At 40.8% G+C, this 27,685-nt stretch overlaps 1 protein-coding gene across 3 annotated transcripts in view; it reads left to right on the forward strand.

Moving 5' to 3' along the window:
* RGS7BP (regulator of G protein signaling 7 binding protein) overlaps positions 1-15,592 on the forward strand; it is a 146,303-nt gene extending 130,711 nt beyond the window's left edge. For 2 of the 3 annotated variants that reach the window (XM_089653452.1, XM_089653453.1), the window contains exons 4-6: positions 2,462-2,606; positions 5,928-5,998; positions 14,696-15,592. In XM_089653452.1, coding sequence (XP_089509578.1) covers positions 2,462-2,606; positions 5,928-5,998; positions 14,696-14,787 — 308 coding nt within the window. In that variant the 3' untranslated portion in view covers positions 14,788-15,592. Of the gene's footprint in view, positions 1-2,461; positions 2,607-5,927; positions 6,003-14,695 lie in introns of those variants that run through there. The other variant, XM_089653454.1, reaches the window with a different exon arrangement.
* Positions 15,593-27,685: the final 12,093 nt, after the last annotated feature.

The following is a 27,685-nucleotide window of genomic DNA, read 5'->3' on the forward strand; positions in this document are numbered from 1 at the left end:
CCAGGAGTTCAGAGAAATAAGAAGTTGCTCAGGCAAAGTGGGCTAGACTGAGCATGTCTTATATAGACAAGCAAACTAGGAAGCGGGACAGGAAGTGATGGAAGGGAAGGAAATAAAACCCAGAGAATAGCAGATGACGCCCATAGGTGAGCACAGACAAACACACATGTGAAAGGAATCGGACACAGCAAGGAGGTAAGAATACACAAGCAAGAAACTGCAGGCTAACTTGGGACAGGTATACTATGATGTTAGAGTGTATTCCAGAAATAACTATGCTGAGTTCTTACTGTGGAAATCTCCCTTTACTTGTGACAGCAAGTGAAGTCCTAATAGAGCAGCTATCTAATGAGACAGTCCTTTGCCCTAGTTCTTCATCTGGCTCACTTTGGGGCCCAATCTTTATGGTGGTGCACATAAATATAGTCCCAACAAAGTGTGCATACAGTGTTAAAGGCTGCTAATCAAACGTTAAGTCTCAGTCCCTACTAGCAGCAACAGGGTCTAAGGCAGCAGTGCCTTCTCACCAGACCAAGTGGTGTGGCAACAATGGTGCCACTGTTCAGATGTTCTCCAGTCTCTCTGCAGCAAAGGTCTGTGTCCCACCAATAGCTCAGTCTTCAACCTCTGGGCGCACACCCAGAAAAGCTGGTCTCCAGCACAGCAAAAGAGGAAGCTCCTTTGTCTGTAGCCCAGGAAATACAGCCTCCTCCCTCTTACTGTCTTCTTGTGGATATTGTAGTTCAGTGATCCATAGGATTCCACAGCATGGCTCCCATTCAAGGGGAAGTACACAATCTGAGCACCACATACCAAAAGCACTATTTAATTTATTTTTAATATTCAAAGCAACCCATCCATTTATGCTTTCTGGAATCCATCTGCCCTTAGTTTAGGCATGCAGGCTTAGCTTAGAAAACCCCACCTCCCTTCCTGAAGCATCCTGGGATGTATGACCTCATTTGCCTAGGCATGGAAACTAGGTAGAGATGTAAAAACACATGTAAATATGATATATTTCCCTATCTATTTACAATTGCTAGCAGTATAAGGATTGAAAAGAGTCAATGTTGATTGAGAAAGTGTAGTTCCACTTTCAGGACTTCAACTCCTGCAGTCCAATGCAGCCAGCATACAAGTCTAAGGAGCTCCATTGGCTTGTCTGCTCTCCCTGCTGGCAGGAGACAAACAGTGTTACTAAATCCATAGGGGTTGATTTACTAAAGCTGGTTCACTCAGAATCCGATGCACCTGTGCTGGGTGACCAAACAGCTTCTAACCTCAGCTTTTTCAATTAAGCTTTAGCAATAAAACCTGGAAGCTGATTGGTTTCTATGCAGAAGTGCACAGGATTCTGAGTGAACCAGCTTTAGTAAATAAACCCCATAATGTCAGTTCTGTGAGCATAGAGAAGCTGTAGCACTGTTCTAACTCGCTTTCTATCTAGCCAAGCACATTTTATATTTAATAGCCTAGGAAGGCAGTGCATAGAAATGTGTTCAGAAGCAAACATTACAAAAATCCAGAGGGAAACGTACTTGTATACAAATAATAATAATGATATTGGCTATTTACTATAAAATGCAATGAGAGAGAAAAACAGAAATAGATGTTACTGTTTTGCTGTATAGCTTTATTCTCTTGGCAATACCACAACAGAAATGTGGCCATCACCAAGTATTGAACACGCTCCATATGAATTACACTTTTTAATTTGAATAGTGCTTTTTTTAGCTGTAACAACTAAGGATGGGCTCTTTCCCTTGGCCAGTCAACTTTGGAAGCAAAAACCCCAGGGCTGAGGAAAGTTCTTTACCTATAACATGATCTTAGGTTATGTGGACCAGCCAGTTCTGACGCCAGGGTTGGAGTTAGGATTTCCGACACCATGCATCATTCTGATCACAGAAAGCCCAAACACAACATCACTGCCATGGGCAAGGTTTTGTGGATCCCTAGGTGGTTCTAAAGACCAGACGATTTTGTGTCTGCATGCAGCTCTTAGCTCATACTACCAGAAGGACAACTCTTACCTCCCTGTGACTAATATTTGCATCTTATGACAGATGAAACAAATTCCCTCTGATGTTTGGAAGATGAGTGATGATAGCAGCCAGTGTGATGCCAAGCAGTTGCAGAGTATAAAATGAGCTTTTGATAGCTTTTCCCCTCCAGCAAGGGGACATTTGTCTACATTTATTTCCAGCCACAAGCCTACAGGATGTTGTCAGGGAGCCTGAGGGGGGTTCCTGTCAGAGACTCATCACCAGCTGGGTGTTAATTCAGGTTTGCTGGCCTATTCAGATTCTCAACCATGAACATTTATCCACTTGGATGAATTAGCACCATATCTGTAATACAATGTTCCACAAAGCATTATGGAATAAAACTGTAATGTGTTTTTTAGTATACTGTATGTGCCTTTAAATATCTATTATTTCATTGTGTTCTTGTCCTAAAGGAAGAGAGCAGTGTGTTGGTCCAAAGATAATAGACTACAAAATGGATGAAAGTTCTGAAGTTCCAATCTTAGAAGATACGTCATCATCCCCAGTAGATGTCCAGCAGTGTTGGCAGGTTTCCACAGACATTGACAACACGGAGAGGTACATGGACTGTTTTGGCAATTAGGTATTGGATATAATTTTCAATGCCTACAGTATATCTACCTGGTTCTTTTGATATGCAAGTTTCATAAAAGTAACCTTTGCTTGTGTGTTTTATAATAATTTGATAATTTTGAATTACCCAGGTTTGTGGAAAGTTTACTTGCAGGGCAAAGCAACCAATACTTTCTTATCCTTCCCTGGAAGTACTTAATCACTTTTCCCTCAATCCCCCACTGCTTGTTTCAGATGCCAGGAGCAGAAGAAACAAACTTTTATAAACAATAAGTTGCTAAAGTCATAGCTAAAACAGATCTATGGACTCTCCCCAGGTAACAGCCTTGGTGCTTGATGATTGAGAGGAATTGTATGTACAGATGAAACTCGAAAAATTAGATTATCGTGCAAAAGTTCATTTATTTCAGTAATGCAACTTAAAAGGTGAAACTAATATATGAGATAGACTCATTACATGCAAAGCAAGATAGTTCAAGCCGCGATTTGTCATAATTGTGATGATTATGGCTTACAGCTCATGAAAACCCCAAATCCACAATCTCAGAAAATTAGAATATTACATGCAATCAATAAAACAAGGATTGTACATAGAACAATATCGGACCTCTGAAAAGTATAAGCATGCATATGTACACAGTACTTGGTTTGGGCCCCTTTTGCAGCAATTACTGCCTCAATGCGGCGTGGCATGGAAGCTATCAGCCTGTGGCATTGCTGAGGTGTTATGGAAAACCAGGATGCTTCAATAGCGGCCTTCAGCTCTTCTGCATTGTTCAGTCTCATGTCTCTAATTTTTCTCTTGGCAATGCCCCATAGATTCTCTATGGGGTCCAGGTCAGGCGAGTTTGCTGGCCAATCAAGCACAGTAATCCCACGGTCATTGAACCAGGTTTTGGTGCTTTTGGCAGTGTGGGCAGGTGCCAAGTCCTGCTGAAAAATGAAGTCAGCATCCCCATAAAGCTCGTCTGCGAAAGGAAGCATGAAGTGCTCCAAAATATCCTGGTAGACGGCTGCGTTGACCCTGGACTTAATGAAGCACAGTGGACCAACACCAGCAGATGACATGGCTCCCCAAATCAACACAGACTGTGGAAACTTCACACTGGACTTCAAGCATCTTGCAGTGTCCAAATGAGATGCAAAAGTTGCTGTCATCAGAAAAGAGGACTTTGGACCACTGAGCAACAGACCAGGTCTGTTTTTCTTTAGCCCAGGTAAGACGCTTCTGGCGTTGTTTGTTCAGGAGCGGCTTGACAAGAGGAATACGACATTTGAAGCCCATGTCCAGGATCCGTCTGTGTGTGGTGGCCCTTGATGCACTGACTCCAGCCTCAGTCCACTGCTTGTGAAAGTCCCCAACACTTTTGAATGGCCTTTTCCTGACAATCCTCTCCAGGCATCCCTGCTGCTAGTGCACCTTTTTCTTCCACACTTATCCCTTCCACATAACTTTCTATTAATGTGCTTTGACACAGCACTTTGGAAACATCCAACTTCTTTTGCAATTACCTTTTGAGGCTTTCCCTCCTTATGGAGGGTGTCAATGATGGTTTTCTGCACAACTGTCAGGTCAGCAGTCTTTCCCATGATTGTGATTCCTACTGAACCAGACTGAGAGACCATTTAAAGGCTCAGGAACCCTTTGCAGGTGTTATGGCTTAATTGGCTGATTAGAGTGGGACACTTTGAGCCTAGAATATTGCACCTTTTCACAATATTCTAATTTTCTGAGATTGTGGATTTGGGGTTTTCTTGAGCTGTAAGCCATAATCATCACAATTATGACAAATCATGGCTTGAACTATCTTGCTTTGCATGTAATGAGTCTATCTCATATATTAGTTTCACCTTTTAGGTTGCATTGCTGAAATAAATGAACTTTTGCACGATATTCAAATTTTTCGAGTTTCACCTGTATTTGCTGGTGAGGGTGGATTAAAAGTCATCTGTTACTTTGCCCAGCATTAACAAAACACAGGTTGCTTTTAAGCACAACTCTGGGAAACTTAAAAATTACTCCCTGCAGTGGGGCTGTGCTTACCTGGCAAGACTTAATTGCTTGTTTAGGTCAAGGGGACACTGAAAAGAAGATCTACTAACCTGATACTCTGCTCCTCCATGCAGCTTGACCAGTCCCTTCAGCGGTTTCTGCCTCATGCTCCAGTGGTCTAATGTACTGACGTCATCTAACCCATTGCAGGATCCATAGTTCTGCACTGGACATGATGATGCTGAGGGACAGTCCACCATCAGAGCATGGAGGAGGGAGCGATCTGCTGGGGGAACAAAGGAAAGGATCAGGTAAGTAAAAGTGCAAAAACTATCCTTGACTAAACAAACAGTTAAACTGCAAGGGATCATTTTAGGTTTCCTGGAGTTGAGCTTTAAAGTGAAATAAAACAATGTAATTTGTAATAACATAGTTCCCTGCAAAGAAGGTAAATAATTACCTCTCCTGCTGCTCGCACTGACAAACATTCCTCTGAAAAAGAGGAATCACTGCTAGTCTATTCAGAAGCCAGCACGCCTGGGAGCGTCAATCTTCTGGTTTCCTGTTGTGCACAGTGGTTATTCCCACTGACCCCCACGTCACTTCTGTATTCTGTAGTAATGTGAAGGTCACCACAGGCAGCGGGAGAGGCAAGTATAGGTTTTCATTGCAGGTAATCATTTTAGTGTTAATTACGTGACAATCACTTCAAAGTAAATGTTCATTTTTAGAAAAAATCCCCCAGCCTCCTCCCTATCTTTCTTGATACATGCAACTCTGTGCCTCCAGAAGGTTTGTACTTACTTCCTCTGACAGCTGTGGCCTCCTGTTTGAGGTAGAACCAGAGAAATCTAGTGGCAGGCTGCCCACGCCTGTGCACATCCCATAGTCTCAAGTAGGATGCTACCCCTGCGTTACGAGTGTGGCCTATTCAAGTCTAGGTGATGTTAGTGTGTAGATGGGGACAGCTAGATTTTTACTGACTGGGCTGCACACAGTGTGAGGGCCACAGCCATCGGAGGTGGTATGTACACTCCTGGTGGGGGAAGGGGGTTTGCTGTGTGTTTTAGGGGGATGGAGGGAAGGTTGGGGGAATTTTTTTTTTCTTTTTAAAGTGAACAATTTGACCCTCTCTGGTTTAAGCAGTTGGCAGCTGGCTAAAAGTATCTACATTGGTGAAGGTAGACTACCAAGCATTGAATATGCGCAGGTTGGCTTCAAAATGTTGGCAACTCTAGGAAGAAAGAAAAGAAAATCTTCATCTTGCATGTGAATGGAATTCCAAACTAAAGGAGATGTTTTCCTTTTTTCAGAGACATGAGGGAAATGAAAAACCTCTTAAGCAAACTCAGGGAGACCATGCCTTTGCCATTAAAAAACCAAGGTAAGATTATAGCTTCCTAATCTGCTCCTGTGCCCAGACTGTAGACACTAAATTATTTACATATTATTAGCAAGCAGCAAAAGAGCTTTAAAGCCCATCGCTGGGAAAATATTAGCCTGCCTTCCTCCCACCCCCTCTAACTGATCACTGGCTTAAAAATATACTCTTGTTAGATTTTATATATATATGTATATATAATATATATATCATCCAGTACATCAGGTCATATAAAAGTAGACAAGTACAATTACAATGTCCAGCACTATATAGCCTGAGGCAAATCTGAGCCCTTCAATGTTAAATCCGATGGCTTCCACCAGTGGGCCGAAAGAGTAGGTATGAGAATGGCTGCCCATAAGCATAAGCCATTCCTTAAGGGAAGGGGAGCAAGCGCTTTTCCAGTTGAGTAGTGTGGCTTTACATGCCTATGATAGGGCCCTAGAAACAGTTTCCCTAATACAGGCATCTGGAACTATACCTTTTAGAATACCCAATATACATTGCTTGAGGTTAGAGGGAAGCTCAGTTTGGAATACTTTATTTATACTATATAATAGTAGTTAGGACTGATTTCCGATACCTGTGCAGCTTAGGGCATCTCCACAACATATGTATTAGATCCCCATGATCTCTACCACACTTAGGACAAACTGGATCAGACAAAAGTCCCACCTTAAACAATTTAACTGGGGTGTAATGAACTTGCAGCAGAATATACAATTGTGTGGGTCTCAGAGACATATATAAGGAGCTATCGTGTACTGCTTCTAAGGCCATTTCCCACTGTTCCCCAGCATCAGGCTCCCACCCAGGGGCAGACTGACAACTCATGGGGCCCCCGGGCAATAGGGGATCATGGGGCCCCTGTGTCCTTGCCCAAACTCAAAAAAGCCTATGAAAAAGGTACCAGGGGCATCTCATGGGGCCCCCTACTGACCCCAGGCTCTCGGGCAGTGCCCGAGTTTCCAAATGGTAAGTCCGCCCCTGCTCCCACCTGTCCATGGCCCTGCACGGAAACGCTTCCAGGTAAATTGACAGTAGTGAGGCGTGGCAGCTAGAAATAAGGCCTTTCTGGGTTGTACTATGTTGTAACATGCCAAATATAAAGGTAGGGTAAAGAGAAAAATCAGACGGTAGGTTTTCAGCCTGTAGTGCGTGATGCAGTTGTATATAATAAAAATGCATAGTTTGCTGTAAAAGGTACATAGACTGTAAGGTGTCCCTAAAGATGTTTCAAATGCATTATACCATATGGGCGCTGTTTATGGGCATAAGTACGTTTTGCCAATTGGGGGTATATATGATTATTCCAGGTCATACTAAGGTTAGTATAGCTGCCTGCATTTGCTTAGCTTTTCCCCAAATTTTCTGCATTAACCGATAGGTAGGAAGACATTTATTGAATATAGCAAAGTATTGGGACTCTAATCCTTCAGGGAGCGAAGGGGACTGAGTATACTGAATCATAAGGGATAAGGAAGAGTCCAGTGGTAGTCCCTCTGTCCTCCCAAATTGAACCATGCCTCTCCCCATATGCTGCAATTGAGCAGCCAAATAATAAACCCAGGCATTCGGGAATGCTATTCCCCCATCCGTTTTTGGACATTGTAGTTGTTCTGAGCAAACCCTAGGTGTATTCTGCCCTCATAACAATTGCCGAAAGATGGAGTTTATCATCCTAAAAAAAGATGAAAAGGAAGGGCTACAGGGGCATTATGTAAGAAATATAGCAGTTGAGGCATTAAAATCATTTTCAAAAGATCATATGTATTTGAACACATGGTGGTCGCATCATTTATACCAGCACTGGTGCTCCTGGTTAGGAAATAGGAGAGGGGGTAACTGAATTATGCGATGAGTCCACCTTATTGCTATGTTGAGAAATCTACTTTTAGTTCAATGTCTGCTCAAACTTTTCTTCACCCATATATGGATGGCAGCATGTTACTTGCCAACTTGGCTTTTCAAAGATATTGAAATGGTATGACTCTTATTATTTATATCCTCCTACATTGGACATTACAAAGGAGCACCCTCCTAGTTAGGCTGTTAGTTAAATTTAGTTTTTGGTTTGCTCTGTAATCAGAGGAGCAGTGCTTGTTTGGTCTGGACTTTTCAGTGCTTGACAGGTTTAGAGTATAACTGCTTACCCCTGTCTCTAGAAGAAGTTGCTGGAACTTAGGGAGGTGTGCCCAGATAGTGGCTAGGATGCTGTTAAATAGCCTACAGCCCTGAGGAGCTTGTCTTTTCCCCCTGGGGGGAGGATCTGTGAGCTCTGAGGAAGGGGGAGGGGGGAGAGCTGCTTGCCCCTGGAGTCCCTTGGACTGAATACTGGACTAAGTTACCAAAGGCCACATCTATGGACAGACTGTGTGTCTTTACTTATTCTCAACCTACTTCATGGTCCCCAGCCCTGAACTGTGTACTGGTCCAGTCTGCAATACTGTATTCAAGCTACTGCATGGTCCTCCGCTGTGAACTGTGGACTGTTCCAGTCTGCCTTTACCTGTGCTAAAATTATTTCATGGTCCCCAGCCATGAACCGTAGAATGCTCCAGCTTACTTACACTTGTGCTATTGCTACTGCAAGAGAATTGTCCTCTGCCAAAAATACCTGACATTTTGGAATATCCCACATCACCCCAAATCCTCCACCAAGTTCTACTAGCATATAAACTTTAAAAAGACAACCCCCAGACTGATCAATGAACTGGAGAGAATGACTGTTGCTGTGTGCCTGGCTGCCTCTGCACTGTTTGGGAAAGAACCTGTCTAATCTATAGTGTCCCCTAATGGGGTACAGCTACACGTACTTGTCTGAATTGAACTAATCCAGCTCAGTGGATTGCTTTAAAAAAGGCCTGGATTCTTTCCTAGAAACACAGAATATAACTGGATACCAACGTTTATAGGTAAAGTTGATCCAGGGAATATTCGATTGCCTCTCGGGGGATCAGGAAGGAATTTTTTCCCCTACAGGAGCAAATTGCATCATGCTTTTTTCTTTTTTTTGCCTTCCTCTAGATCAACTGTGGGTGTAGGATTATAACTTTTTTTTTTATGGTTGAACTGGATGGACCTTTGTCTTTTTTCAGCCAGACTAACTATGTATGTAACTATGTAATTACTATTGCTTGAAAATAATTTTAAACCTACTGCAAAATGTCTTGCTCCTGATAGCCAATCTGGAGAAAAGGGCACAGAGCTTTTACTGTGTGCGTTCTCCATCCATCCATCATACATCCATCCATCCATCTAAGAGAGATTGTGATGGGTCCCTTCAGCATTCATATAATTTCAGGATGAATACATGTCTCACTATCAAGAGTACCTGATGAGGCATTTGTCTGTCCATTGGCAGTACGTGCCCATCCTAACCTACTGTTCACAATGGAAATATAATGAGCAAAGGAGGAGAAAAGAGCCTCTAAGTGCAATATGTTGGTCTGGGGTCTTTGAGAAACATTAAAACTGAACTCTGGACAGGAGAAAAAGTTTCCCTTGCAGTAGGGCCCTCTTCATACTGCAAGGATTAAATCTCCATTTTGTCTGGACAGCAGGAATAAGGTGAAATATTTAAAGCTGAATTTCAGGATAAACAAATATTGTCTAAATACAAGAGGCATTCTTACTTGCATCATAGTGTGATTTGTCTTTCTTCCAGATCTGTGCAGTAATCCAGTGTGAAACATTGGGGTTGATTTACTAAAACTGAAGACTGTAAAATCAGGTACAGCTGTGCATGGTAGCCAATCAGCTTCTAACTTCAGCTTATTCAATTAAGCTTTGACAATAAAACCTGGAAGTTGATTGGTTTCCATGCAGAGCTGCACCAGATTTTGCACTTTCCAGTTTAAGTAAATTAACCCTCCTGTCTCTGTACAGGAGCTTCCTGTAATAAAGACCAGTCACTTCTGCTCTCTATCCTTGTACAAGGTGACTGGTCTTGTCTCCACCCCCTCCTATAGTTTACTGCTGGCAGCCTGTAGGGGATGGAGCCTGATAGAACCCTCCCATAGCTCTGCTTTCTGCACAGGCCATGTACAGCACAGTGATGACGTTAGCATCTGCTTTCAGAAGGTTATATCTAGATTTGTAAAGACATTTAGTGCACAAAAACTGACGTTTATTTGTGGTTTTTGCCGAATATATTTAAATAAAAGGTTTTTTTGCCTGTAGTTCAACTTTAATAAATTCCTTGCTCCTGAAGACTTCCCCCTCTTTATAAGGCTTCTTTCCTGACACCGTTCCCCTTTGGAGCTAGACTGGTCACTGCACTCCCTTATTATGTATACACTCTCCGGCCACTTTATTGGGTACACCTTGCTAGAGTCAGGAAAATATCCCCCACACCATTACACCAACACCAGCCTGAAACGTTGATACAAGGCAGGAGTTCCATGCTTTCATGTTGTTTGCTGCAAAATTCAGATGGTAGGGTCAGAATTTGGCATAACCAGTCTGCCCATTCTCCTTTGACCTCTGTCATCAACAAGGCATTTTCATCCAGACAACTGCCATTCACTGGATATTTTCTCATTTTTCGGGCCATTCTCTGTAAAAACTAGAGATGGTTGTACATGAAAATCCCAGTAGATCAGCAGTTTTTTAAATGCTTAGACCAGCCCATCTGGTACCAACAATCATGCCATGTTCAAAGTCACTTAAATCCCCTTTCTTCCCCATTCTGATGCTTGGTTTTAACTTCAACAAGTCATCTTCACCACATATACATGCCTAAATGCATTGATTTGCTGCCATGTGATTGGCTGATTCGCAATTTGTGTTACCAAGCAGCTGAACAGGTGTACCTCATAAAGTGGCCAGGGAGTGTAGTGCAGAACCACTGGTCCTGCTTTGTACGTACGGGTGTTTGGGGCCACCCTCATCCCAGCAGAGAAGAGTGCCTGCTGCCAGGGGACAAAGGAATAAGGTAAGTATTTCAACTAGACAAAACAAGCATTTAATCCTTGCAGTGCAGAGGGGACCCATTGCAAAGATAACTTTTTTCCTAGCCCCAAGGTCAACATAAACGAGGTAGATTATTCAGTCCAGAAATATAAAAGAAGGCAGTGGATGATGTAACTCATCATCTAGTAAAAATGTGTTTTATGTAGACTGGATGTTAACCCAACTGTTTTTACAATGAATTGACAATAATACAGACACACATGTAATTCAGCCATGAAAGGCTGTGCTGCCACAATAAACCTGGGAATGTGCAATTCAGCCTTTACTATGTTTAGAACTCTTGCATTGCTAGGGCCCTGGATCCAAATGCCACCAAAGACATAGTTTTCATGAAGTTTATTTGTGACTCCTGCATTTGTTGCATTTTCTGTGGGTGCACTATATAAATGAAGGATAAAACTTCTATCTTATTATATCACTTAGCCACCTGAGGTTCCAGAATCTCTTAATGCTGAAAAAAACTGCATCATCATGTACTCAATCACAGTACAGCGATAGTTCATCATCCCCAACTGCAGGCTAAGTGAATTACTCCTAAATGGGATTTCATTATACCTTGTTCTAACAGCACATGGAGCAAGTAATGGCTGAACTGTGGTTTCACTAATAATCTGTGCAATAGAAAAATCAATAGAAAATTGCCCTACAAGGGGCCATTAAGTGGTAGGCCACTATAAAAGGACAGCAAAGCCAGCTGTCCTCATTCAGTATCATGAAAAGGGTTTTTGTACCAGTGGATGAAAGTCTTTTTTATGGTATAAGCAGGGTGGCTTCATTTGCTGGCACCCAGCTGCAGAGAAAGTGGTGATTCCCAGCATGCTCTGTCACTCATAATCCCCGGTCTGCTTTCATATAGTTATATAAGTCCTTTTAGGTAAGGGAATGGCGATATACATAAAAGGTATTAGCCTTTGACATATATTATTTTATGTCTTCATAACAGCAGCAGTCCCATTAAGACTGTTCAGAAACGGAATGTATATAGTTTTGTGTATGTTTTCTTTATTATGTTCAGGACCAAAAAAAATGATCAGATAAGGAGTACCATGGACTGAGCAAACCAATTAATGGCTTGAAATCTGACCTAGAGAGATTTGCATTGAATATCTCCAAATATCAGTCTACCTGCCACAACTGATCCTTTTGTACTTATATTTTTTTAAATAAAAATGCTAAACGGAATGACATCTGGCCCCCAAGATAGCAGGCTGCAGCACCATTGATTACAAAGTTCTTTTTTATTTATTTTTTGAATGAAGCAATTAACCAATCTGTACTTTGGAATTCCCTACAGTTCCCTTATCTGGTGTTTTGTAGTTGAACCTGCAGAGTATAGATTTTGTTCCTTCACTCTTAACACTGTACCAAGCACAGTCAAGACCACTAAGGCTTATTTTAAGCATTGTTTAAAAGAAAAAAATAAATGTGTCTTTTATTTTATTTTTAGTACATTTTTTGAATTAATGGGTAAGCAGCTAACCAGGGCATACATGGAACAATGCAAATAATCCGCAAATTCCGACACCTCCTCTTCAGACGCCAGTAGAGTACCCTTCAGCTGTATTGATGAGGGTCATCTGTGCTTAGTCTTATCCTCTTAAAGGCTCAGTACAACATTGGAACATCTTATATATTCCACCTGTATTAAGGATGGCACATGTAACATCGTCCAGCTCCTGCCCCTTCTCCCTCTGATCCTCCTCTATTTATGATAGTGGGAAAGAGATCCTCTTCCCAGTTCTGCTATAACTTTTTGAAAGCATTCATTCACAGATTCTTGTGAATGAATAAACTGCAAGTACCATCTGCCTCTGTGGCAGACAGACTTGTAGTTTCAATAGACTGCAGAGGTGCTGATGAACTTTCTCATAGACCACAAAGCCGTACAGAGGTATGGGCTTAAAGCAGGAGGATATGTTTGCAGGAGCCCACATTGAACCCATGATTTACCGATCAATGCTTTCCAGGCTTCTGCAGGGAAAAGTAATAAATAAATGCACATTCTTTTCTGCAAAATATGTGAATTTGTTATTTTTTTCTGTAAAGGTGAACTTTTCCTCAACCCAGTGCTGCTAGGCATTGTTATGGAAATTTCTGGCTTGGCTTCATTAAATGTCAGCATGGCTTCAGTAAAGCAGGAAGACACTTACAGTACTTACCAGCCCTCTTTCTGTTTTTATGAATGGATACCCTCCAAAGCAATGACTGAATATCTAGTTATGAGCTTTATGTTTTAATATAGGCTTGAATCTAGCAAAGAGTATTGGGGCAGAGGATAGGGCATATTGGACTCAAAGAAGTTTGCTTATCTCCAACAAAGATCACAGAAAGAATAATTACAGGTTTAAAAAATATATATTCCAACGGTTATAGAAGTAAAGAATGACTGTACAAGAAAAGATATTACAAGCTAGAAATGCTCATTTTGTTGAAAAGATTGATATAACATATATAACGTAATTGCTACACCAGACTTTTTGCAGTTTAGTAAAAAAATAATAATAATAATATATTTTTATTTTACCCCTTTAACCAACTTTTTTTAAACTGGCAACAATTTTAAACATAGCTGCCTTAAGTAGGGGGCTTTCTGTACACTGTTGGTACAGGTTTAACCCTGCAAATGTCCTTCTTGCGCAATGATTAACTCACTGCTGTTCCAGCAGTTTTTCTCTTATTAAAACACTGGGACTGACATAATTGCCAACAACTGACAATAGGAGAGACACCTTGAAGGGTCTGAGAAGGAAAATGTGGCTCACGACATGCCGGCCACACAGGGGCATGGCCAATAACATTGGTGGGGTTTGGCTTGGTGCATGGCTTATAGTGTTGTACTTGTCATCCTATGCTTTGTGTTTATCAAAATCAGGCCTGGAGGGAAACCGAAGAGAAGAGTGAGAGTAAAACTAGTCCCATCATTGCTGTAGTTGTGAATAAAATAGGTCCCATTGTTGTATCATTGGGAGTAAAATTAAACCCTATCCTTGGGGTCAGTAGTGATAAAAATAAGCTCTATCATTGGTGTTGGTGGGCTAAAATAAGCACCATTGTTGTTAGCGCGATAAAAAAAAGCTTCATCTTTGGTGTCAGTGGGATGAAAATGAACCCCATCATTGATGTCAGTAAAAAGAAATTAAGCCAATCATTGGTGCCAATGGGAGGAAAAAAAGCCCATCGTTGTCTGTAAGATAAAATAAGCTTCGTATTGTTAATGTCAAGTGGAGTAACTCATATCGTTGCTGTCAGTGGAAGCAAGAATAAGCCTTGGTGTTCAGTTTTTACCTACCAGTCACTTGCTCTTACAATGCTGCCTCTTTGCTGAGTCTGGCATTGTATGTTGATGCTTGAATGATCTCCTGCCCAAAAATCCAGGCATAATGACAGTGCTGAGAGAGTGTTTCAGTAACCCACTGCCACTCTGCAGTGTCCTAGGTCCTATAGGACACAGACACTGCAGAACAATCCCAGGATTGCCATGCAACATACAGAGCGCTTTGCAACCATAGACCAATTAAATGACTCCTACTCTGCACATGCGTTACAATAGAAATGTCAGCTGGTGGGATCCTGCAATGATGTCGAACAGACCAGAGGGAACCAAAGGGACCAGAGGGAAGATTTATCTATCTTGTAAAGCTACTGTTTAAAAAAAAGAATTATACTCTAACATCATCTAGTGTGTTTACTGTGATGATTAATACATATATTGATGTTTAATTGCAGACGACAGTAGCCTCCTCAACTTAACACCATATCCACTTGTCAGAAGAAGAAAGAGAAGATTCTTTGGATTGTGTTGCCTCATCAGCAGTTAAAAAATAATAAAGAAAAGCCATTCTTTCCACAAATACGTTATAATTTGACCTTTGCTGTCATATATCGTATTGAGGTTGGTTGACCCATTATGTATTCAGTGTTGCCTAAACTGCCTTTTTCAGAACTTCTGCTATGGTCCTGGAAGCAAATAACATTGTTTGACCTATGAACTGGTCCAAAAACTGTCAGTGACTGGGTGGAACATTTCCAAACAGACTTTATGAACACTAAAAGTTCTCAAGCATAAAATATGCAAACTGCTTTGATGTCCTAGTATTGTGCTATAGGGAAACCATCCCATCAGCATCACAATGAAGATTCAGTATGGAGATGGTGACAGCAGTTATTATTGTTGATGTTATCAAAGGCCAATAACTGTACTTTGATTTGTATTTTTTTTTGTCTTAATCATAATTAGTCTTCCACAATGCATCAGGATTTTGTCCAAGACTTCAGCCACGTTTCTAATCTGTTAACTCGAGGATGAAAACTAGGTATCTGGCTTGTAAATATTACTGTAAGCTTGATGACGATCATCAGTATTTTCCTCCCATTCGAATGGTGTGATTTTCACAATTTTGAAAATGTTACACATATATATGAAGGTAGTGTATTCAATCCCCTCCTTCCTTCCTCCAGTATAACCTCATATCCTAGTAAGAACAACTTATCATATATTGTTACTATAGAACGTTAAAGCATGGTGTCTGCACATAGTGTTATAAATGATAGGGCATGCCAAACTTAGCTCTGATTGTAAAATACCCTACATTTTACATTGTTAATAAATTTTTTTTAGTTAAACCACGTGAGTATTGTTTTTCTATAACATTCTTTTTTAGGATTTTTGCTTATGAGGACAAATGAGAGAAAAATACTTTTGTCATTAAAGCAAGGGGTGAAGGGAGATCAATCACAGTTCCAAAAGGGCAATTTTCAGACTCAGGGATTATTATATTATTATTATTTTCTATTATATTTACTATTATGCAGGATTTATATAGTGCCAACAGTTTCCACAGTGCTTTACAATATAAAGGGAAACAGTACGATTACAATGCACCTCGATACAGCTGGAATAGGAGGACCCTGTTCGTGGAGCTTACAATCTAAAGAGAGAGGAGGTCTTCGAATTTCATTAACAATGATAGTACAGTAGACACCCTTTGGTACAGAAGGTAATAATTACTATCAAACAGTCTGAAAATAAGAGGATCATTGCTCACTTTGGGAAAGTGGGTAAAGTCATGCAAATTATTCCTTTACAATCTAATGGTCAAATGCATAACTACAGTAGAACCACTGGGGTATAGTGCAAACACAACCTTATATTATAGAGCTTTTTATTTCAATCTACTCCTCTTTCAGGTTTTTTTGGCCACCGTCAGTGCTGTATATGGAAACCATAACTTCTATGAAGTAGGGTTTGGGACCCAACAAGATAGTGTAATTAATAAGGTTATAATTAGAGAGGACTAAAGGAAACAAAACACCTTTCAACCGGATCGATCTTCTTAGAAGTGAAGGTATTTACAGGTCTCATCCCATCTCTTTTACTGTTCTGGTGATAATTCAATATTTTGGATTTCTTCATTGTTCATTGAGGGACAGTTATACTGCCAGCTGTAGGAGGTTAGGACACTGGCAAACAGAAAAGTGATAACCCAATCCCCATATAACCTCTCTTTTACCCAGCATGTCTTTGTTTTTTGCTAGCATCAGAGGAGGTTGGAGGCCTTTTCTTCAGCTCTGCTAAAAAATAGTCTAATGCAAGCCTGCTAACTTTGTGGTATTTGTTTTCTTGGTGACATCAATCAAGATTCTTGCTACACCACTTTTTTTTTTTTATATCTTGATGACTTTGATCAAGTCTCCTTGCTACACAGCTCTTTGAGCTGGTTTCTACACAGCAGCTATCTGGATCGGCAGCTCCTCTGAATAATGTTTATAGGAAAGACCCTCCATAAAGAAAGAAGGTACTACTGAGTGACCCAGGTAGTCTAACTGAAACTTCAGCTTTATTGAAACCACATAATAATAAAACATTATGCAAATACCTATACAAAAATTAAACTATGTCTCCACCCGTCACATGGACTTGGCATGTGGGGATAGCCTGGAATGTGACATAACGGCACTTGGATTCACATTGTGTAACATTGCAGACCTTGGTGTGCTGTGTTAGCTGGCCATGAAGCTTTTTCTGGGTGCAGAGCCATGGGATTGCAATGTTGCATTTCCAGAGCTTAATGTACTATTTTAGCCACTGAGCAGTTTCCAGGTCCAAATCCATGGCACTCAAGTGTAAAACTCACTTATATAACAAGGCCAGTTGGGCTGAGGCAGCACCTCCAGTTTATTGTGGTTAAGGCTGAGGGATCAACTGCTGATCAGTGGTTTCCTCAAGTAGGGGGCTGTTTGCACATCCAGATGGGTCCTTGGTTTGATTGTCTTTGGCTTTTTAGTGCCCTGATCAACCCCAGAACCTCAAGGGCTAATACCTTTCGGGGAATTAACTACAATTCCAGTGCAGGAAACTGTCTGGAGTGACATGCACCGCATTAACTAAGCAGTTAGACCTGTATTAGGTCAGAGTGAGATTGAAACTGGCATGGGTTTTGTGATTAATTTACAAAGGGCATTCAACAGTTTTAGAAAACTGAGTACTTAAAAGCATGTTTGCTTTGTTTCTGTCACAGAACCAGAATAGAACAAAGAGCAGATCAGTCCTAAGTAACAAAGGGGCTTACACCTGCTCCATTCTTCCAAGTTTAGAAGAGTGGTGTAAGCATTATTCTTGCAACATTCTTTTATTCCCTCTTTATGTCTAGTATCTCCTTCAGCTGTCCCTCACCACTTTTCTGTTACTGTATTCAGCAGTGTGTTTTCCTGGGTTTTTCATATACTGGGACCCTTGTTCCTTCCTACCCTTGTAGAAATGTGTCTTCAGGAGCTGTACTCAGCATGGACTTACACTTTTACTTTCAGGAGAGCTCCTTACCCCAGGTGCTGTTGAACCTCTCAGGATGCTCGATACCCCTAACTTTGTCCCCTCTACTGAGGGATCAGTTTCTGCTCTTCCCTTCCCTAAAAAGGGGGGCTAAAACCTACAAGCTTCAGCCATAGAAGGCTTCTTGTATTGTTAGCATTGGTAGCTGCAGCTTGCCGTTGGGCAAACTTATTTTAAATCCTCACACTTCTCATCTACTGTATGGCAGGAAGTATCCATCACTGTATGGCAATGTGCTCCTGTGAATGGTCAGCAGGCAGAACACACTGGATTGGTAGTTAATGCACAGCCTATTGAGGACATTATTCCACATTCCTTGTTTGCTATTGTTCGTAATCAGGTAACCATTCTTGCAGTATGACTAGGATTCCTGTCCCTCACTCCTTGGCTGAGCATGCTTTGATGGATTTGAGATAATATTTATTTCTGGATCAAGGTTAGGCAGGTTTACAGTTTCCTCTGTCAGTTCCAGAAGACACCTACATGTGTTAAGCGTCCCTGCTTATCCTTATGTTCTTCTGGTGTCTTGTGCACCAGTCATGGTTGTGATATGTCTTCATCCCTGCCTACCCTTGTGCTGGTGTCTTTTGTTCACCCTTCTGGCTTAAGATTTTTGCCAGTATCCCAACATGTAGGTAACAGTATAATGCAACTATTTCTGAATATCAATGGACTAAAAAAAAAAAAGTTTACAGTAATTACAAATTCTTATTTTTCTCATCACATTCAGTCCAGTTGACTGTGGTCACCAGGACAGATACAGAGTTAGAGAGGGTGGATCTTCCCAATGAGAATGTAGACAGCAATATAAACCTAACAGCCTAAGCATAAATGGTCACCAGGACACCTAGGTGAAGAAAAAAAAAACTGAATCTGACGTTTTGCTTAAGGAAGACTGTATGCAATAAGGCATGATGGCAAACATACTGAAACATACTTTAAAATGATTGTAAATCCTTGTTCTGAAAGCATGGTGTGAGGAAGTTATGATGTGCTCCTCAGAGAGGAATTGGTGCCTGGATCACAAACTGGCTTGTGGAGCTGCTGGTGACAAGGGGAGAAACTGAGAGTTGACTGGTGTTCAATCCTCAGATGACAGAAATACAGTACCATTTTCCAACAATAATCCATGAGTGATGTAAGGTTGTTTAAACAACTCGAAAGATCTAGGCAGTATCCTTTGTATTACTAACTGGGAGTAAAGGATCAACTGCATTTGTATGGTTTTTGCAGGGCTAAGCCCACAGGAGCTGCTTGGTATGATGGGTTATTTGTTCTGTCCATCCCCGCTGACATACCTGGGTGTATATATAGCCTGCATATACTTGTGTGACTTAAGGGTTAATATACTACCTCACTATATTAGCATCTAGGAAATAGACCATAGACATCTAGATGGTAGATAAAGTGATTTAAATACAAATGATTTAAACACAATACACAAATCAATACACAGGTCGGAAAATACGTTAGAATGTGTTAGAATAACCATCGAGAATACTAGCCTCAAATATGGCAATTGACTTAAACCACAGTAAGGCTAAACCAATGGCACAAAGAAAAGTCTAACTGTAACTCTCAGCAATAACTATTCAAAGGTGTCCCTGAGTGCACTCTACGCATTCACCCCAAAAAGTTGGTGTTTGTACACAATTCTGATAGGGGTACCCCTGAGGACAGCTGTAAAGTACCTGGCTAATGTTGAGGCCCATCTGTATGGTACAGAGCTTGTTTTACTGCCTCTTTAAAACTGTATGCAGTAAATGACTATAGGGCTGCTAAGTAATGGCCAATCTCTAGTGGCATTAAACTGCGACAGTAATGGGATAAGCACATTTGATTCCGTTCACCACCCTTGGTACACAACAAGTCTGGTCTAGAACACTTGGTGATTCGTTGGCCTAAGGAATCAAGTCCCCCAGTGGCTCAGCCCTCACAATCAGGTCCTAACAAAGCTCAGTCCCATGCTGAGGCTGTCACCGATACTCTTTTACAGTAGACACAAATGGTAACAAGTCCATCCAGCTCTAGTCCCAGCACAGGAAACAATATTTTAGTGGCTCAGTTCACCGGCTCTCTGGGCATATAGAACACAGCAATGGCTTCCCAGTCACCACACAATTTCAGTCTCCCTGGTATCATGCAGAGACACCACAGCTACGAGTCCGCACTACACTGCCCAGACCTCCAGGCAATTGCCTGGAAAAAACTCACTCTCCGCTCCTCCATTTGCAGGGAATCCTTGGTAATGATGTTTGCAGCCTTCCTGCATTCCTCTACAGAGCTGCCTGTATTTTTCCGGAGAGAGGAGGAGAAGGAACAGATTAACACACAGCGGCTCAGATCCCCAGCAGAGTGGCGAGGAAGGGAAAAGAGCTGGCACAGAAGCTCACAGCTCACTCTGTGCTAGCAACACAGTGGTTGGATGGAGGGGGGGGGTTGGTGAAATAGAGTGGAACACAGCTAGCTGGCAGAGCACCTGGTTATAGTGTGTAACGGGTGAAATAAGTTTGTATATCATATTTTAGCTGGTTCTCACTTGCTAAATTTTTGGCCTCATGCATACTGGATGCTGCTTCTTGGGCGTCTGGCATTTGTTTTCCTGCCTCTAAACATCCCCGCATGTTAACCTATGTGTCCATACACACATAGACTTTTAGAGGAGTTTATAAGCACAAAAAAACCCCACCACCAGTGCATCCAGGAGCAGCGGCGTTTTGGCAGAACAAAATGTGTCTAGGCGCATTTAGTGCTTGAGCATTAATTAATTTCAATGACCAAAATAAATTATTAAGTGTCAGGTGTTTTTTTTTCTGCCAAAATGCCACTGCTGGGAAGAAAGGCAACTGGAAAAGATAGAAAAAAGGAGTTTGGGCCTGAGTGGCTAATCACTATTCCCACACATTGTCACATTGGTGGGGAGGGTTATGCCGTGATATCCCTCAATCTATGCTCTGACATTCATTGACACTGAGCTTAGAGGGGAGATGACAACGGACTATGGCTGGGTAGGTATACATGACTGGGTGTGGGCTATCTGCAGATAATGGCACTCTGCCCATTCAGGGCTAAGTAATATTGTCTTTTTAAAACCCGAGTTGAGGCTATCCTTTTTTATTTTTTATATTTACTAAAGCAGGTAATGGTTAGAGCCTTTTTCAGGTTTTCATTGCACAATTCTATGAAGACAGACAGATCTACATACAAATACTCAGGTGAATCAAAAAGTACAAATGTTTCTACTGATTTCTACTGATAGTTTCTACTGATACTTTCATAAGTAGTGGCAACACATAAGATATGTATGGGCTTCAACATTTTATACAACATTGTGACTGAGGTTTAGTAAAGCAGAGCCTTCCATGTAGCCCTCATTTTGAAAGGTTCCAGCAGCTATACTACCATGTCCAACATTTAATATCCACAGAGCAGGAGGTAGACACATGTAGCAAGGTTTGCTAAGTCATTTCAGTGTGCATGGTTAACCTGAGAGGGATTGTTTTTTATTTAAACAAAGCTGGAGGTTCTTATATACTTGTAAAGAAATACCAAGCTAACCTTAGCGTGCATTTAGTTAGTTAGTTAGTTAGTTAGTTAGTGCATCTCAGTTAGTTCTCTAGGAGCTGTGTTGATTTTGACAGCTCCGAGTTCTAAGGAAAATTGAAAAATTAGTAAATTCAGGTGATCACAGAGTGCCGGGAATGATGCCCTCTAAGCAATCTTTAAATACATGTGACAACATTCATTTCAGTGATTGCAGTTCAGTTCAATACTACAGTGTTAAATAAATCCATTAATCTCACATTAGCAGGGTTCACATTTGTCTCTTCTTTTGTGACAGTCACAATTGTTTTCCAGTACAAATTCTTTAAAGCTCTCATATTGCTGGCTGATAATGTGGGCCAGGGTGCCTGTGAAATCAAAGTACTATATTGTGTTTCACTTCACATTTTACATTCCACTTTGCTGAGTTTATGGTGGACAGTTTGCAAATAGCCTTCAGGTAAAGAAATAGTACGAAATTCCATTTAAAGCCTGATGTTCTTGTTCCACAGATGTGCATGTCCTCTTACCATGGTGTCACCCCCATGGCAGGGGCAATCTGCCTCTATAAGGTGAACTGCAGGCACAAAAACTGTCATTAAAATATATTCCCCAATAACCACGAATGATTTACATTTACTTTGTGTGCAGAAGATTAATTTGGAGAAATAGGTATGCTTTTTGTAGTAAAGGGATGAGTGTGACTTCTGGTGGGATGTCATAGAGTCAACAATCGGAGATTTATTTGGAGAAATGCACGTTTTTGGACATAAAGGAAAGAGTGTGAATTCTGGGTGGATGACTGAGCCAAAAAGTTAACAATTGAAGAAGATTCATTTGGAGAAATGGGAAGAGTGTGCTGTCTGGACAAATGAATGATTCATGCAGTAAACAGAGAAGATTTATTTGGAGAAATGCACGTTTTTGGACATAAAGGAAAGAGTGTGAATTCCGGGTGGATGACTGAGTCAAAAAGTTAACAAGTGAATAAGATTAATTTGGAGAAATGGGAAGAGTGTGATGTCTGGGAAAATGAATGAGTCATGCAGTCAACAATCAGAAAAGATTGATTTGGAGAAAGGGGTATTTTTTCAAAAATTAAAGGAAGAGTTTAACTTCTTGATATATGACTGATTCAACAAGCCAACAATTGGAGAAGATTCATTTGGAGAAATGGGTATGTTTTTGCAAATAAAGGGAAGAGTAATACTCACATGTTTGGGCCTGCTGGACCCACTTTGTAACCACCCCTATATACAGATCCCTCATGGATCATGACACCTGATTGAACTCAGCCCTACTTCTGGTTATACCCCTCTTCCTTTCATGGTCTAGATGGTAATGACCCTTTTTAGGTAATTTATATCTGCCTGCTTAACGTTGATGATAATCTAGTTTTTAGACACATTCATTTATGACTTACAATATGAATGTTGACACAAACTTCACAGCTCCTGCCTCCTATTCCTACCCCTTATCACTGTTTCCCTTTTGCCTCTCGCTCCCCTCTCTCCCCCCTTTTTTTTTTCTTTCTTTCTCTATTCTGACTCCCATCCTTTTCTTTTTCTTCTCCCTTTTCTTTCTTCTATTGTCTTTTCTTCTCTCCTTGACAGGCTTCTAGTCATCTATCAGGTTTCATCATTGTTGCATTCAGGAATAACTGATATGCGGATAGTTTATCTTGTCTAGGTTCGTCAGCAGTATTTACAATATCTATACTTACACCACGATTTTCTCTTCGTTTCACGAAAGCGTACTGACTTGGGTGTAGGTTCCGAGTGTTATCTTCCTCCCTGCACAGATTAGCACGCCAATACGTAGTTGATGGATGTATGCTGCTATTACCCTCAATATCACATTATAGTGACACTTGAGTATTACAGGCCTATCTTTGTCTTGACCTGACGTGCTCATGTTATCCACAGTGCTGCACTCTACCTTGTTTCTTCCTGTATTTTGTTTTAAGCTATGTCTATCACCTGATTGATGCTTTGTGTACATTTTTCCTGTAACATGTTGTCACTTCTCAATAAACTTTTATGGAACAAAAAAAAATAATAATAATGAAAAAAAAAAAATAAAGGGAAGAGTGTGACTTCTGGGAAGATGACTGAGTCATGAAGTCAACAATCACAGATTAATTTACAGGAATGGGTATATTTTGGAAATTAAAGGAAGAGTGTGAACTCTGAGAAGAGTGTGTTTCTACAGCTGATGGTAGATTATGTCCTGTTTTTTGTATTCTGAGTGGATGAGCAACTAGAATTATCTGTGCTGAGCATATGACAACCAAATTTTTCTCTCACAGACGTCTCGAGTCTCAGTGATTATCTTGGAAGGGTCACAGAAATGCACACTTTTCATAGCCCAGGAAAAATGCAGGCAATGGAAAACTGCAAACCCAGATATTAACTATCCTTCGAGAGGCTTCCTACAGAAGCTACGGATACAAGGTATACAAGACCATCCACCAGGACTACCTCTACTCTTTTTCTTAACAAGGGGAGGAAGTGTACTGCAGTCCACGGAGTGAGCTGGGAGCACTGTCTACTGTGTCTACTGTGAGCTGGCAGCACTGTCTACTGTGTCTACTGTGTCTGCTGGGGGCACTGTCTACTGTGTCTACTGTGTCTGCTGGGGGCACTGTCTACTGTGTCTACTGTGTCTGCTGGGGGCACTGTCTACTGATAACAGTGCAGCACAACCACAGGAAGTCATCAGCTCAAGAGTTCAGCAAGATCAACAATTTTTTTTTCAGCTATTAAACAGATATAACAAAACATTTTCAATAATATTTTTAACAGACCTGCAAAGTTTACTGTTAGGGTTTCCATATACTTTAATGTTGAAGTTTAATCAACTGTTGATTTTCACCTCTGTTTTTTTCTCTGTTGCGGTATTGTTCTCTATGTCTTTGTACCATCCTTTTCTGCAACTATTTTATTTTGCACCATTTTCCCTTTTCATTAATAAAAATTCTATTCAGAAAAGTGTTAAAACTATCTCTAAGGCTGTAATTGCTTTTAATAAACTAAAGAATCCCTGTCTCTTGAAGAGTGCCGCTGATAATAATCCTCTGAATATCCCTGTCTGTGGTGATAGTGTGTGTTGCAGACGTTTATGCTAAAATCATAGTGTTATTACTAAGATTTGTGAGTTTCCTCCTTCTCTGTAAAAAGGCGGTGGTGGCAGTTTAAAGAATTAATTGCTTAATTAACTAACCCAGTGACAATCGCTCTCAGGCTGCTGGCACATAGATTGGTCCAGCGAGCTGGAAAATCTCTGTGCAGGGTGCAGCTGAGGGTGGCATTGTTACGCAAGTGACAGCGTGGTTTGAGATTGGCTGGTCCTTTGTCATGAGTTGGTGAAAAGGGCAGGGGTCGGGCACCGCGTTTGTCACATATTGGTTCCGGATAATCCAGAAATCGGGGACGTCTGCATGTTGCCCAAAATCCACAAGCCAGCAAATCCAGGCAGAGCCATCATAACAGGTATTAACATACTTAACGAACAAACCTCAGGCCTTGTAGAAAAAATTATAAAACCACTAGTCATGAATACTGTTAGTTTCCTGCAAGACACAACTGATTTTCTGAACAAGATTAACAACATACAGCAATTACTACCAAATATACTTCTAGTCACTATGGATGTAGAATCCCTGTATAGCACACAAGGATGGATTAGCTGTATGTCACAGATTCTTATCATTCTCACCAAACCACAAATACACCGCTGAGGACGATACACAGCTCATTGATTTCATGTTTGCACAAAACTGCTTCGCTTTCAATAATGACATCTGTCTTCAATGCATGGGTACTGCTATAGGAAGTAAAATGGCACCCCATATGCAAATGTATTTATGGCTGACCTGGAGGAAAAATTCCTGAACAGCATGGAACAAAAACCATACAGATACTATCGCTATATTGATGATATTTTCATCATATGGACAGAAGGTGAAGAAAATCTAAAACACTTTTACTCATTGATCAACACTTTTCACTCATCAATTAAACTAAAAATGGAATACTCAAACACACGTCAACTTCCTAGACACCACAGTATACATCAGGGATGATACGCTTCACACCTCAATATACAGGAAACCCACTGACAGATGCAACTGCCTCCACAGTTCTAGCTTCCACCCCCAACACACTAAAAGGGCCATCATACACAGTCAGGCCATTAGATACCACTGAATATGTTCAGACCCGGAAGACAGAGATAAACATCTCGGGACACTAGCAGACTCCTTATATAAAAAAGGTTACAAAGACAAAACTATCATCACCAGCATAAACACAGCATTGAAAACCTGAAGAGAAAATTACTACAGTACAAAGAGAAAAAAACAAACAACCGTGTACCTCTAATAACCACATACAACCCAGCAATAGAAGGGATAAGAAAAATAATCAAAGATTTACAACCCATCATAACGTCAGACATAAACTAATCAGTAGGAAACTTCCTTCTGATTATGATGTCACAAATAATGGAAGCAAAGCCTGCAATAAAAAAAGTGGCAAACTGTGCAACCAAATTAATCCATCAAAAAGTGTCACACACTCAAAAGGGACCTTCAGTATCAAAGGATCATACAGCTGCACCTCCAGTAATGTGTACCTTATCCAGTGCAAAAAATGCAGCAAAGGATCTTATGTTGGCGAAACAGGACAGAAGTTGAGAGTAAGAATGAATTTGCACAGACATGCTATCAAGGAACATTAAGAAGATGAGTTCTGCACACCTGTGGGACATTATTTCACACAACTGGACCACACTATGGAAGACCTCAATATCTTTGTTTTTAAAGGGAATTTCAAAACTTCAGGAAAGAAAGACTTTTGCACTAAAAATGATATCTCTATTTGATACAAAAGATAACAGCCTAAATTTAGACATGGGTTTTCTCACTCATTATTCAACACTTTTACGACCCCTTCTGTTACTGTCATCCCTAACCCTCCCCAGTCTTTGCTTTTGCTCTGTCTTATCTCTAGTCCAGTGGTTCTCAACCTTCCTAATGCCGCGACCCTTTAATACAGTTCCTCATGTTGTGGTGACCCCCAACCCTATAATTATTTACCCAGTAATTATAATTTATGAAGTGTCGTTTTACCTCCAATACTGCTGCTTTCAACACAGTAGCTGCTTTCTACACAGTAGCTGCTTTCAACACAGTAGCTGCTTTCAACACAGTAGCTGCTTTCTACATAGTAGCTGCTTTCAACACAGTAGCTGCTTTCAACAGAGTAGCTGCTTTCAACAGAGTAGCTGCTTTCAACACAGTAGCTGCTTTCAACACAGTAGCTGCTTTCAACACAGCAGCTGCTTTCTACACAGTATAATATATGTGTTTTCCGATGGTCTTAGGTGACCCCTGTGAAAGGGTCGCTCGACCCCCAAAGGGGTCGTGACCCACAGGTTGAGAACCACTGCTCTAGTCGAATCCTAGTTTTATACGCAGTGCTGTATACATTTGTTTGTGTGTTTTTTCCCCTCACAGATTGTTTCTTTTAATATTCTGCTAAAAAATTTTGAAGTAGTGCTGCTTGGACCTTGAAGAAAAATGTTATGTTAGTGCAAATAGAAAAAGTACTCAATTGTTTCTTTCACAAGTGCATTAATACAGCTACAATCAACTTGACCACCTTGACGGCTACAATCTCCAATGAACAAAATGATAACATTTTAGTTTAGGTACAGTGTTGCGTGACCGCACAATTGTCATTCAAAATGTGAGAACACTGAAACCTGAAAATTGGACAGGAAGGGGGTAAAAGAGCCCGGTACTGAAGTGGTTAAACAAAAAACAATAGTGCTGTATAAAAGATAGAGCAATCCTTTCTATGGCCTTCATTTTTTCTGGGCTATCAAAAGTTTGAATTTCTGTGACCAATCAAAAGCAATCACTAAGGCTCAAGATTTCAATGAGAGAACATAGTAAAGCCGCTGCTCAAGGGAAGCTTGCCATGAACAATCCTCCACACTACTCACTAGAAACAAGTGCTAGACCAGATTGTTGAATTGTGCAGGTAGATAAATGCAGTAAACGTGGACGGTTGCACTCAGAAAAAAATCATCTGCTTTATTGTAATAACATCTTCAATAGTAAAAGCAAGATACTGTGTGGGCTGAAGGAGAAGTCGATGCATTTATGTCATCTCAGAGCTTACTCATGACCTTACTTAATGAGAAAAATGTTTGGTTGCCATGTGTCCAGCACAGATAATTCTAGTGCTCATCCACTCAGAATACAAAAGACAGGAGGTAAACTACCATCAGCTGTAGAAGCATACTCTTCGCTTTATTGATTGTTGACTTCATGACTC

The sequence above is a fragment of the Staurois parvus genome, unplaced genomic scaffold (assembly GCF_062004578.1).
Source record: "Staurois parvus isolate SC_StPar_1 unplaced genomic scaffold, SC_StPar_1.0 ptg000714l, whole genome shotgun sequence".
NCBI classification, from domain to species: domain Eukaryota; kingdom Metazoa; phylum Chordata; class Amphibia; order Anura; family Ranidae; genus Staurois; species Staurois parvus.